Raw genomic sequence first — 12,675 nt, 5'->3', positions numbered from 1 at the left:
TAAGCATCAGCTAACAACAACAGCTGACCAAGACCAGGAGAATGGCCCTCCCAGTCCCGGAACAACGGTCCCTGAACTAATTTACTGAATCTTATATTTTGCTGCTCGTGACCCAACAAAAACAATAACGCCAATAAAGCTGCAAAAATGTGAAGAAATAATAATGAACCAGGGCCCAACAAGCTACCGGGCTCTTTGTTTTTCCCGGTACATGAACTTTGCCTTCTAGTTCACCCCACGAAGAAAGAAGCATTACAAGTTTGCTCTTTCTTTAGAGGTTGAAATCCAAAACAATCCGTTACCCATCAACCGCCTTGGCGCCTTTGTGGGTCATCAACCCTTGGGGCATTAAAGAAAGTCCCAAATTTGAATGATGATCAAGGATTTTTGCCAGTCATAAATTTTGAGAATTTGATAGTTATAGTATTTCGGAACAATGAAAAAGCTGGCTTTTGAAATCTCACCTGTATTACCCTTGTTAGAATCATGTAAATCCATAAAGCAAGGTTTTCAAGTTCATGCTCAAATAATCCTCAATGGCTATCACCACCAGTTCTTCCCCATCGGCAGACTCATCTCCTTCTTTGCCTTGCTGGGTTCCAGAGCTGGTCTCGATAACTCCCAAATTCTCTTCTGCCAAATTGAACATCCGAGTCAGTTTATGTATAACACCATGATAAGAGGCTTTTCCCGCAGTGAATTCCCTGAAAAAGCACTTGTCTTTTACTCATCCATGCTCCACCAAGAAAACCGACCTCCAAATAACTTCACTTTCCCATTTTTACTCAATTCTTGTGCAAGATTATCAACCCTGAAGCCAGGAATTCAAGTTCACAGTCATATAATTAAATTTGGTTTTGACTTGGATCTTTTTGTCCGGAATGCTTTGATGCACTTCTATTCAGTTTTTAAACATTTAAACGATGCCCAGATTGTATTTGAAGGAAGTCTTGTTAGAGACCTTGTTTCTTACAATACTATGATAAATGGAAGTGCTTTAGTGGGCCAACCTGACCCTTCTCTGCATCTCGTTAAAGAAATGCAAGATTTTGGTATTCAGCCTGATGAGTTCACTTTTGTTGCTTTGTTGTCTGCTTTTTCATCATGGAATGATTCTAGGATCGGGAAACAGATTCATGGTTTTGTTTATAGGAATCTATGTCGTATTGACTCCAATGTAGTGCTTAAGACTGCCATTCTTGATATGTATGCAAAATGTGGGTTGATGGATTTGGCTGAGAGGGTGTTTAGCTCAATGGCAAGCAAAAGTACTGCTGCTTGGAGTTCCATGGTATCGGGTTATGCTCGATGTGGAGAAACTGAGGCTGCTAGAAGAATGTTTGATCAGATGGACCAACGAGATCTGGTTTGTTGGACGGCTATGATAAGTGGTTATTCTCAGTCAGGGCAATACAGTGAGGCATTGGAACTTTTTCTGCAAATGGAAGGTTTGGGAATAAGACCTGATGAAGTTACATTGGCTGCTGTTCTTTCAGCCTGTGCCAGACTTGGAGCTCTCAGTTTGGGTGAGAGACTTCACCATAGGTACATTGAGAGTGGTTTATGCAGCCAAAATATTATTCTATCAAACGCATTGATAGATGTGTATTCAAAATGCGGAAAAATAGATTCTGCTCTTGATATGTTTCACAGGATTCCTAAAGATTTAAGGACTGTTTCAAATTTCAATTCCATGATCTCTGGTCTAGCTCAGCATGGGCTTGGTGAGACTGCTTTAGCTGTTTTTAGGGAAATGGAACCGATAGGGCTGAGACCAGATAGAGTCACCTTTGTGGCAGTTTTATCTGCTTGCAGCCACAGTGGGCTACTTGAAGAGGGCAAAGAGTTTTTTAGATTGATGTCGGATTTCTATGGTATTAAACCACGTATGGAACATTATGGTTGCATGGTTGACCTCCTTAGCAGAGATGGTTGTTTGGAAGAAGCTTATGATATAATTCTAGGTATGCCATTTGAGGCCAACTCAGTAATATGGAGAGCATTGTTGGGTGCTTGCAAACTCCATGGAAATGTTAAGATTGGTGAAGTTGCTGGCCAAAAACTTATTGCACTGGAGCCTGATCATGGAGCTCGTTATGTTTTGTTGTCCAACATGCTTGCCAATTCAAACCAATGGGAAGAAGCTGGGAGAGTGAGGAAGGTGATGGAAGATAGAGGCATCCAGAAGCCCCCTGGGTGGAGCTACACTGAGTTGGAGGGAACTCTTCATCACTTTTTGGCTAGTGATAAGTCTCACTTGCAAGACAGAGAGATTCAGTCCATGCTCCAGGATATGGCAATGCGTCTTAAATCTGCCGGGTATGTCCCTGACACAGCACAAGTAGTGTTTGATGTAGATAAAGAAGAGAAGGAAACTGTTGTCTCTTATCACAGTGAGAAATTGGCATTGGCATTTGCGTTAGTCAACTCCAGCCCTGGAGAAACTATAAGAATAATGAAGAATCTTCGAGTTTGTGGAGACTGTCACTCAGCCTTTAAGCTTTTTTCTGAAATTTACAGACGGGAAATCATAGTTAGGGATGCCATCAGGTTCCACCATTTTAAGAATGGGTCTTGCTCTTGTAAGGATTTTTGGTGATGGGAAGTTGCAGAATGTGGTTTCTTATAGGTCCTGTTTTGGTAAGGATGGTCAAAACCCCATTTTGTTATTGAGACACGTATGAGGAGTGAAATAAGTGTTGTAAACTCTTATAAGGTGGAGGGGTCTCATATGAGGTAATCTGAGTGGTTGAGGTGGCTTGCTCCTCCACTGGTTATTCGAAGCTGAATTGTGATACAGCTCTCTGCTTTGCTTTCAACAAGGGAATGGTAGTTTTGGCACCAAGTTTTGGTCAGAGAGTTGAGATTTTGGTCTCAGTTGCAGTTGGGGCATACTTTGCGGCTTGCAACTACGCCTAGGATTGGGATGCAACCTATCTTGTTCGAGACTGATGGTGCGGTTGTGATTCATGAATTGAAATCTGTCTTCTGTGATCATCCAACTATGGCTATCTTTAGCACGAGTTTGGACAGCCATTTTCAGGTTACGTTTGCTGCACGTTCAGCCATGTCCGGACGTTATGCAACTCATTGCTCATTGTCTTGCCTAGTATATTCTTTCCAACTAGAGTTTCAAAGAATGGATGGACAGCTGTCCTGATTTATTTCCAATATATTTTTCTTAAAAAAAAGAAATAGAAATCATGTGGTTAGGCAAGAGGATAAACAGCATCTAATCCAGTGTTTGGACTAAGTTAAATGAGGCTGAATATTTCTCAATCAGCATCTTCTTCTAACAAAGTTGACAGATCAGTGCTTGTATATCTTTATGTGCTAATTTCCTATGAATAGTTTTATAGTTAAGTTAATCACAAACACAAGGTGCTTAAATATTCCCAGCATTTCACATGTTTCCATGTGTTTCACAAAAAGCATGTAAAATGCATCAACAGTTGACATGTGCTCAACACAAACTAATGCAATGAATGAATTCACTTTTATCTTTTTTTTAAGAAATTTAATCGAGTTGATCAACATTGGCTGTTAGTCAAATTCATTGATTTACTATTTTAGTTTGTTAATTTGATTTTAATCGATTTAACCTTTTTTTTTCATTTTTAAAAATTTTTTAACTAATTAATTTACTTCATAGTTTAATTTAGAAAATTAGTGACATTATATCTTTTTATGATTAATATAAACTTATTTTGAGAAAAAATTTTAAATATTTACTTTGGTCTTATAATAAAAAGAATGCAAAACATTTTCTTAGTAAAATAAAATGAATTAGTGGCATAAGTTTTTTAGAAAGGAAAATAGGATTGATTCAAATTTTGACTAGCATGACTTTCACATATGTCTATAAGGTTTAATTGGCAATGACTAACGTTTTTTTAATTGTTTCAAATAAAATTTTAAAAAAGATTATTATAAAAGTTATTAAATTATTTAATTATAAATTTTATTTGGTGTATTGATTTAAAATTCTAATTCTAAGATTAAAATTATCTTACTATATTCTGTAGTGAACTTGATTTAAAAGATTGAGAGATAATAAAAATTGAATAAATAGTTTTAATTGGTTAATTATTTGTTTAGATTTTACACATTTTTGAATAAATTAGTAAGGTGATGGTCACATATCTTGTGAATAAATAAATTTCGATAAAAAAATTATGAAAATAATTTTACAGATATTAATTTTGCATTATGTTTGGTTTTTTTATAGAGGTGCTTTATATGATTATATCAATAATATTAATGTTTAAATAAAGATTTTTAAAAATATAAATCGATTTTTTATGTTGCATTTTGAAGTTGAATATTGGTATAGATTATATATTTATATACATTAAAATAAATAAATAAAATTTGAAATCAACAAAAAAGGAAATATTAAAGAGATTATATGCTATTTGTTATTCATTTGATACAATTGATTTTAGTATGTGTGGGTATGAAAAAACTATTTAACTGAGATACAAAAATAATAAAAATAAAAATTAATTTGATTAATGAATTTATAAGTTTTTTAACCGAATCGATCCGAGTTAATCAATTTATTTAATCGTTTTAATTGAATCGTTTTCGGGTCAATTAATGAATTTTTATTCAATCTTAGTTTAACTATTAGGTAAAGAAATCTCCAATTTAAGAATTGATTAACATCACGTAACATGTCACATTCTTATCTTAAAAACAAGTCATTGTTCTCTTGGGATTATGTCTTGGGGAGTTTCTCCGTCATACCATGGGATAACGATGGGAAGAAAAATTCAAGGACGACTAAGAGAAGTTGGTTGAATTTACAAGGGATGAGAAGCCTTGCCTTGGTGGGTCAAAGTCCAAGTCCATTTTTAAACGGTGGAGCTCTGAATTTTCTCAGCCTTCGCCTTGGGTTTTCTTCATAGAAGTTTCTTAATGCCGTGACCTAAGTAACCTGTTTTGGATTGAGATTTTTCCTTCCTAAAGGAGAATTGCTAAATCGACCACAATTTCCTGCCCAACAAGGAAAACCCTACCCGCTTGTAAAATAAGGTAAGTAATTGTAATTATAAGCTAATATGTGACAAAAAGTTTGAAATTCTTTAAAACAATTACCAAGCTTTTGTGAAATGTATTTAGTTGAACATTATAAATTTTTAGATATAATGTTCAAATAAGCTCTTAAACTATTTAAAAATATTTAAATAATTTTTTTATTGAATTCAATCAAATTTTCGTATTTTTATTTTGGATCAAATAAACTTTTATTATAATGATTGATTAATTGTTATTAGTAAAAATATTACTTGTCATTTTATATTTATATAGTACTAATATGACATTGACGTGAAGAATGAAAAATACCATATGATCATATTATCATACTAAATTAGCATATCATATCATCATCACTTATAATACGTCATTATGATATTTTAGCATATTATATCAATATTGCACGACATAAAATAACAAATCACATTTTAACTAAGTCAATCATTAATCATAAGAGTTTTTTTGATTTAAAATAAAAAGTACATAAACTTATTTGTTTTAAATTAAAGTATAAAGACTTCATTGAATGTAATAATAATATAAAGGTTTATGTGAATTTTTTTAAATAGTTTAGATTTTTTTATATATATTATGTATAAATTTTTAAATAATTTTAGGCAATAATTGACATTAATAATTAATGTAATTTCAAAAAAAATTACAATAAGTTAAAATTTGAATTTTTTTAATGTATATTCTATAATTATTACTATTACCTTACAAAAAAAGATTATTAAGATATAAAAGCACTATTATTTCCCGAAGTAAGTTGGTAAGACACGTTTTTGTGACGTATACCACTTTCCATGGAGCATATTCATTCTGGGTCACTTTCATTATTCCAAAAACTTTTGGGGGCATAATGTAAGAATAAAAAACTTTGGCCTTTCTATTCATTACAAAGCATTCCATGCCCAAAGCCACAATATCCGACTTCTGTTTCAACCATCTTGTTTTCTTGTTAAAATTTGTTTATTTTCTTCCATTTCTAGTGTTTTTTTTTCCATATTATAACCAAAAGGCCAATCCAAACAAAAATAATATAAGTAAAAGGGACTTGTTAGATAAACAACTTGTGGCGTCTAAGAGAAACCCCATTCACTTTGTTTTCTTTGAACTTGATATATTTGGTTCTTCATCAAAATATCTCTTTAATTTCGTTTTTGTTTGTTGTTCTAACGAAAACCCATTAAAGAAAAAGGCTCAAGGAAGAGGGAAGGAGGAATATACATTTGTTTTTAGCGCTTTTCCTTTGGCTTTGAAGTCCAAAGAAAGTCATTTCCTTTTGAAGGTGGAATTTTGCAATCTTTAGAATACTTACCAAAAAAGGCAATCTCTTTTTAGAAATCTGGTGAATATCCAATTTGCCAGGGATTCAATGTATTCTCGTTTTGACGTACCGTTTAATGACTCTGTTTAAATTTTTATAAATCGCATTTGCTTAGGAAAGTTTCATTTTTGGTGTGGCAGTGAAAAATATGGAGATCGATAAAGCAATCAGAGAAAGTGATGATACGAGGCTTAAGACCAAGTACAGCAACGCCGTCTATGTTATTACAAGAGCTCTTGCTCTTTACTCGTAAGTTTCTTCATTTTCTAGCTTTCTTTCTTTCTTTCTTGTTTTTTTTCCCTGCTTCTGGGTTTGCTTGATGTAAAGTTTATAGCTTTGTGATTCATGGAATTTTCTGTGAACTGGGTTCTGAATGTTGTAACACCAGGGGAATTTGGTTGACTCTCAATTTGGTTGTCTATGAAAATTGGGGAAATAAGGGAGGTTAATTGTTTAATTTGAATTTTATTTATTTTAAGTTCTATGGAGGAAATCCTTGTTGACCATGTTTAGGCTGAGCCAAGAATTGGGAGGTTTTGTCTTTTCATGCTCTGGTCTCAGATAGTGAAAACATTACCAATCATCCTGTTATGCTACATTTTCCAGCACGCAAATGATTGAAATTAACATCAATGTATCTATTTGTCCTGTGCCAGTAGAAGTTATCTTCTCTAGATGTTTGCAATGGCTGCATGGATTTAACTATTCATTCCAATATGTTTGACTTGTTAGTTTTGGCATTTAGGCACGCATTTAATGTCACATTCAGGGAGATTTTATTCTTTTTAGCTTCATATTAAGAAATATTTTAGTTATGAGTTATCGTGATGCAATATAGCTTAGAACAGCACATTTGCGATCTGATGCATAAAAGACGGATGAAAACATTCAGATACTGATGCTTGGAATTTTTTTAGTTACTTTTGATCAGATATGAATGAATGGTGGTTTGACAAATTGCTTCTTGATGCATGCTAGTTACCGATATTTGTCTGGTCACTGTCCTTTTGAGATCCTTTTAATATAGTTGCTGCAAGTGATTAGTGTTATGGGAGCTGCAGATGTGAGATATGAATATGATTGCTTTTTTTTTTAAAAAAAAACTTCCTTTTGAGTATGCCCACGCGGAGTGGTGGTGCCTCTTTTTTTCCTCCTTTTAATTTCCTTTTATGTGTGTACACATGCATGCAAGCAGAGGGAAAGTCACGGTGGCAGAGTGGGGTATCGTAGGACCAGTATAACTGGTGTAGTTTTCTTTAATTTGAATAAAAACATTCATGCTTGCTGATTATTGATGTGGAGTTTCTGTCCTCCTTTGCAAGAAGGCTAGTAGCATTTCAAGTTTTTTCTTTCTATTTTCCTTTAACATATTTTTCAGATGCATTTTCCTAAATTTTGAACCGTAGATATAAATAGGTGACTAGTTCGTTGGTAATCATTTTCTTAGCATACTCTTTTATCATTCACATGCAAAAACGAAAAATATAATTATAGTAATATTAATGCAATGAAAATTTCCCGCAGGGTGACTGGTTCATTGGCTGTCATTTTCTTTGTATTCTTTCTCACTATGGACATGCAGAATGAATAATATGATGAAAGCTTGGATTTATTTTAAAATTTTCAAACAAGTTTATGCTTGTCTTAATTATGCTGGTGAAAATTTTCAAATGTGCAATTGGAAATCTTGAATGTTGTTAACAGCATGGAATATTAATCATTTTAAAAATTTGTTGCCTTAGTTTATAAATTGCCAAGTCGGAAGATAACAATAAATTCTATGTGCTCTAAATGCTTATCTCAGGTGGTTGGGGCGGGGGAAGTTTGAGCCATAGTGCTTACCTATTGTACCACAAAAAATATAATACTTTATGGACTTGCACAGATTCTTAATTGTTTGTCAACAAGTAAATTGCTGATGCTTGTAAGTTCTAAATTTTTTTTTCCTCTGCAGTATTGAAGAGGTTGCTTTCAGCTTCAATGGAGGAAAAGATTCTACTGTAAGTTTAACATACATTTTTCTCAAGTAATCCCTCTGTTTGCTCTTTTTGGTAGTGACAGTAACCTTTGATGTTATAGGTTTTACTGCACCTTCTTAGGGCTGGCTATTTTTTGCATAGAGGGGAGCAAAATTGTCCTAATGGCGTTCTGACAGATTTTCCAATTCGAACAATATATTTTGAAAGCGCTTCTGCATTCCCAGAAATAAATTCATTTACCTATGATATAGCCAAGACGTGAGAAAACTTTTCTTCAATATTGTCATTACATACTTAAGTATGTTTCACAGATTCTGATGCATAGCTGGGTTTTCTCTGTGAGCAGGTATGGGATGCAAATGGATATTATCCGTTCAGATTTCAAGTCTGGTTTGGAGACTTTGTTAAAAGCTAAACCAATCAGAGCGATTTTTCTTGGTGTTCGGATTGGTGATCCCACTGCGGTAATTTGTTGATTGTGCAATTATAACTGAGTTACATATTTTCCTATCCATTTTACCTCTTGATTATCTTGTAAAATTTTCTTACTTTGATTCTATATGTTGAAAAAAGCTTAAACTTTATGTATATATGGCTTTAAAATCTTGCAGGTAGGCCAAGAGCAGTTCTCCCCTAGTTCACCAGGATGGCCTTCTTTCATGAGAGTAAATCCTATCTTGGACTGGTCATACAGGTCTCTCAGTAAAATCTCTTCTTTACTGTTAATGGAAAGTTCTTTGCAACATATAAAAATTCATTGGATTGAACAGAGGGGAAAAAAAATACAGAGAAATGTTGCTTTGACTATATTGTCCTTACTTTCTATGCCGATGGGTGTGTGATGTTGTGATGTTATTGCACCTCTCATGGTTTTGGTCTGGGATAAATTTTAACTTTTTTATGGCGCTTTGGCAGAGATGTATGGGCTTTCCTCTTGACTTGCAAGGTTCAATACTGCAGTCTTTATGATCAGGGGTAATAATTCTTCTATTGTGCATGAAATGTCAGATCTCTTGCTCAATATTTTGCTGTTTCAGCTATGTTTTCAAGGTTTACTGGTTTTACCTCAGTTGCAAACGTCTTTTGCAACATATTCGATGTGTGCATATAACTTATAGTTGGTTCCCTATTTGTTTGTTACTATCAAACTGTTCTCCATTTGATTGTTATTTAAATTTTCACAGTTATACATCTATTGGGAGCATATATGACACGGTGCCAAATTCATTGCTATCCATTAGCAACACCTCCAGCAAAGAAAAATTCAAACCTGCATATTTGCTTCCTGATGGAAGATTAGAGAGAGCAGGGAGAGTTAAAAAAATTTCTTCTTCAAATGGCACTCGTCTTCCTGCCGTCAACAATGGCCCAGACAGTGTGGATTCACATAGAAACTGGATGTTTACTGCCTCAGTTATTGGTGTGGGGGATGAGATTCTGTAAGTCCTTTGTTTACCTTCTTCATGGATTTTCTTAGTCTTGATTTTAGAGAGGCCTAACTGCAGTTGCAACTATAAAAACTTTACCAAATGGTGTAGATACTTTCCCTTATAGCCACCACTCTCAAACTTTTTTTCTCTCTCTATGAACTGCTATTGCTGACATCTTTGATATTCTTTTTATCTGGTACATAGCTCAGGTTTGGCACTGTTGAGGATCAGTTGGGACCTTCATTGTGCAGAAAGCTCCATTCCATTGGTTGGTTGACATCACAAACTGCTGTTGTCAGGAATGATGTGAGTTTACTGGCACTATCCTTCTCCTTGGTTAAACATAATTTTGCATTCCCTTGCTTCTTCAACAAAATAGTATGTTGTGCCCTACACATATAAGTTAGGCCTCTCAATTGAGAATTTATATTGACATCTGATGATAAGCTTTAATGTTCCTCATTAGGAAATGTTTTTGGAGATTTGTAGAAACTGTGCAATCTTCATTTATTGACTGTATCTTACAATTCCATCTTTTTTTTATTTTTCTTTTAAATCAGATAGATTCTGTGGCTGAAGAGATTGAACGATGTAAATCTACCAATGACATGGTAAACTTTGACAGTTGTTTGAAGAGCCTTTTAGTGCTTATTTGTGGTGATGACATGAAACAAATAAGTATTATTGATTTTTAATATGCTCTATGCTTTCATATCCTTCTAGGTGTTTTTGTATGGAGGTGTGGGCCCATTGCATTCTGACGTTACTTCAGCAGGTGTGGCAAAGGCATTTGGGGTTCGCCTGGTGTGTGGTTTTATTTGAAGTAAACTTTTTAGATTGAAAGATTGGATCATAGAGCTTAGCAATCTATTTCATCAGTTTCTGAAGTTTACCTTAAATCTGCTTTTTTGACAATTGAAACTATATGATTTATTTATGAGAATATCGTTGAAATTTTGCAATCCATCCTGTTTCTATAGGCTCCTGATGAAGAATTTGAGGAATATCTAAGGCATCTTATCGGTGATCACTGCACTGGTGATCGAAACGAGGTAAAGTGTTTTGATGGTTGATTTACACCGTAAAATTTGCCAGATTTTTTGCATATGCATTTATATTGAAGGATGACATTTCAAAATCTAGTGGAGAGAGTATATTATAGTCATCCATTGAGCTTTACTTCGCTATTGGAGATTATTTTGTGGTTGACTGAAACCAAGGGCAATTGCTGCTGTTCAAATGCAAAACTCAAACACCCATGGACATCCCATACTTTTCTAGATTACTGCTTTCACATAAGGAAACACATTTGCAGAAGGAAAGCTGAAATTTTACAATAATTTTGGCGTATCTGCTTTTAATCATTATTTGGATATTTACTTTTTATTGGGCCATATATATTTACTTGTGTTTGACAGAAAATGCAAGTACATGAAATTTGAATTTATTTCTGTTCTGCATAGTATGCTAGGTGTGTAGTTTTCTCATAGTATGAATGTGATCCAATCCTTGGGTTTTCTTCACCAGATGGCTCAGTTACCTGAAGGCATCACTGAACTATTGCATCATGAAAAGCTGCCGGTGCCTCTCGTATGTGTCTAAAACCTCACTATGAAAATTATATTTCAAATTTACAGTAATTATTGCTTCTTGGCCATATTGACTGTCACATATTTATATGATATGATAGATGAAATGTTAAATTGAATCTTTAATTATCTAATGATCATCTATGTAGATCAAATGCCAAAATGTAATCGTGCTTTCTGCAACAAATGCTACTGAGCTGGACAAGCAGTGGGATTGTCTGATTGAATTAACTGGATCTGATGGCTGCTTAGTGACAACGGAACCATACTCATCAAAGCGCTTGACAACAAATCTGACAGATGTATGTGTTGCAATCTCATGCTGTTCTTAATAATCTGCTCTTTAAGTTACAGTGTGCTTTCCTTGTAAGAGTTGATTTACAAAATGATGCTTGCATTTTTTTTTTCAATTTGATTTTTTTTGTGATATCAATATTCTTTTGCTTTTAATGTCATTATGCTTGGGCAAAATGCAGGTAGAAACTGCTCAACCCCTATCAAAACTTTGTCTTGAATTTCCGGACCTTTACATTGGTAAGGGTCTTCACAATTATTTAGATTTTTCTGGAAAATATGATATTTTCTTCTATCTATAGCTGAATGTTACTCTTTTTGTGCCACATCAAGGTTGTTTCCGCGAATCTAGACAAGGGCCCCTGGTAATTAGCTTTGAAGGCAAGGTACAGGAGAATATCACGATGATGTCAAGTGTTATTTCTCATTAAACTTTTCATACTCAAGTTTTTCCCCCTTCCATACATTTATGCTTCACTAATTTGGTTGCAGGACCTGGCTAGAATTCAAGCAGCTCTAGAATCGTTGTGCAAGAAGTTCCATCCAGAGGCATTCTCTGAAGTCAACTAGATAAATCTGCTGTTCTTTAAAGTTTTGCTTGTCAAGCTTCAAAAGCCAAGAAGCTTATTTAACTGCAGCAACTGCTAATCCCTGTTTCCAGCATATATATGATTGAAACGTGGCTTTGGATAGAATTGGAAGTTGAAGTTGTAATTGATAAGGGAGAAGGAAGGTCAAAAAGGGGAGATCACAATAAGTTACATGCTCAGTAAATGGGCAAGGCCTTGTGTTTAAGGAAGAAAAACGTTTATACAGCAGTCATAATGAACTAACTGTTGAAAACCAGAGTGACAGTTTAGGACTGTAAACAATATGTATTTGCTCTTTAGCTAAGATAAGTGAATCCCAAGCTCAATTCTCGAGACTAAGTCTTTCAGAGTAGAGCGAAGTGATCATTCTTTTCGAATTATCTGATTCTCCTCATTTGTTTGAATCGCCAACACTCTTTCTTA

At 34.3% G+C, this 12,675-nt stretch overlaps 1 protein-coding gene and 1 pseudogene across 1 annotated transcript; both read left to right on the top strand.

The window, feature by feature from the left end:
- Positions 1-165: 165 nt before the first annotated feature.
- On the top strand, positions 166-3,414 carry LOC110420484 (pentatricopeptide repeat-containing protein At5g66520 pseudogene; annotated as a pseudogene).
- A 2,532-nt stretch (positions 3,415-5,946) lies between these two features.
- Positions 5,947-12,632, top strand: LOC110420109 (phosphoadenosine phosphosulfate (PAPS) reductase family protein). Its single transcript, XM_021433284.2, has 17 exons — positions 5,947-6,331; positions 6,511-6,619; positions 8,325-8,370; positions 8,450-8,607; positions 8,696-8,813; positions 8,961-9,043; positions 9,265-9,324; positions 9,534-9,788; positions 9,989-10,085; positions 10,340-10,390; positions 10,503-10,583; positions 10,760-10,831; positions 11,307-11,369; positions 11,518-11,670; positions 11,845-11,902; positions 11,996-12,048; positions 12,155-12,632. Exons 2-17 carry the CDS (start codon positions 6,519-6,521, stop codon positions 12,230-12,232), a joined length of 1,527 nt encoding a protein of 508 aa, XP_021288959.1. The 5' UTR covers positions 5,947-6,331; positions 6,511-6,518; the 3' UTR covers positions 12,233-12,632.
- The last annotated feature ends 43 nt before the right edge of the window (positions 12,633-12,675 follow it).

Source organism: Theobroma umbraticum, unplaced genomic scaffold (assembly GCF_002168275.2).
Source record: "Theobroma umbraticum cultivar Fairchild unplaced genomic scaffold, ASM216827v3 scaffold_86.0, whole genome shotgun sequence".
Taxonomy (NCBI): Eukaryota; Viridiplantae; Streptophyta; class Magnoliopsida; order Malvales; family Malvaceae; genus Theobroma; species Theobroma umbraticum.
Note: the sequence above shows the minus strand (reverse complement) of the source record. Positions and strands in the feature narration are given on the sequence as shown.

Coding starts and splice junctions, on each gene's coding strand:
- LOC110420109 (XM_021433284.2), top strand. CDS start 6,519: ATGGAGATCGATAAAGCAATCAGAGAAAGTGATGATACGAGGCTTAAG. Junction 10,086..10,339: donor CTGCTGTTGTCAGGAATGAT/GTGAGTTTACTG, acceptor CTTTTAAATCAG/ATAGATTCTGTGGCTGAAGA. Junction 10,832..11,306: donor GCACTGGTGATCGAAACGAG/GTAAAGTGTTTT, acceptor TTTCTTCACCAG/ATGGCTCAGTTACCTGAAGG.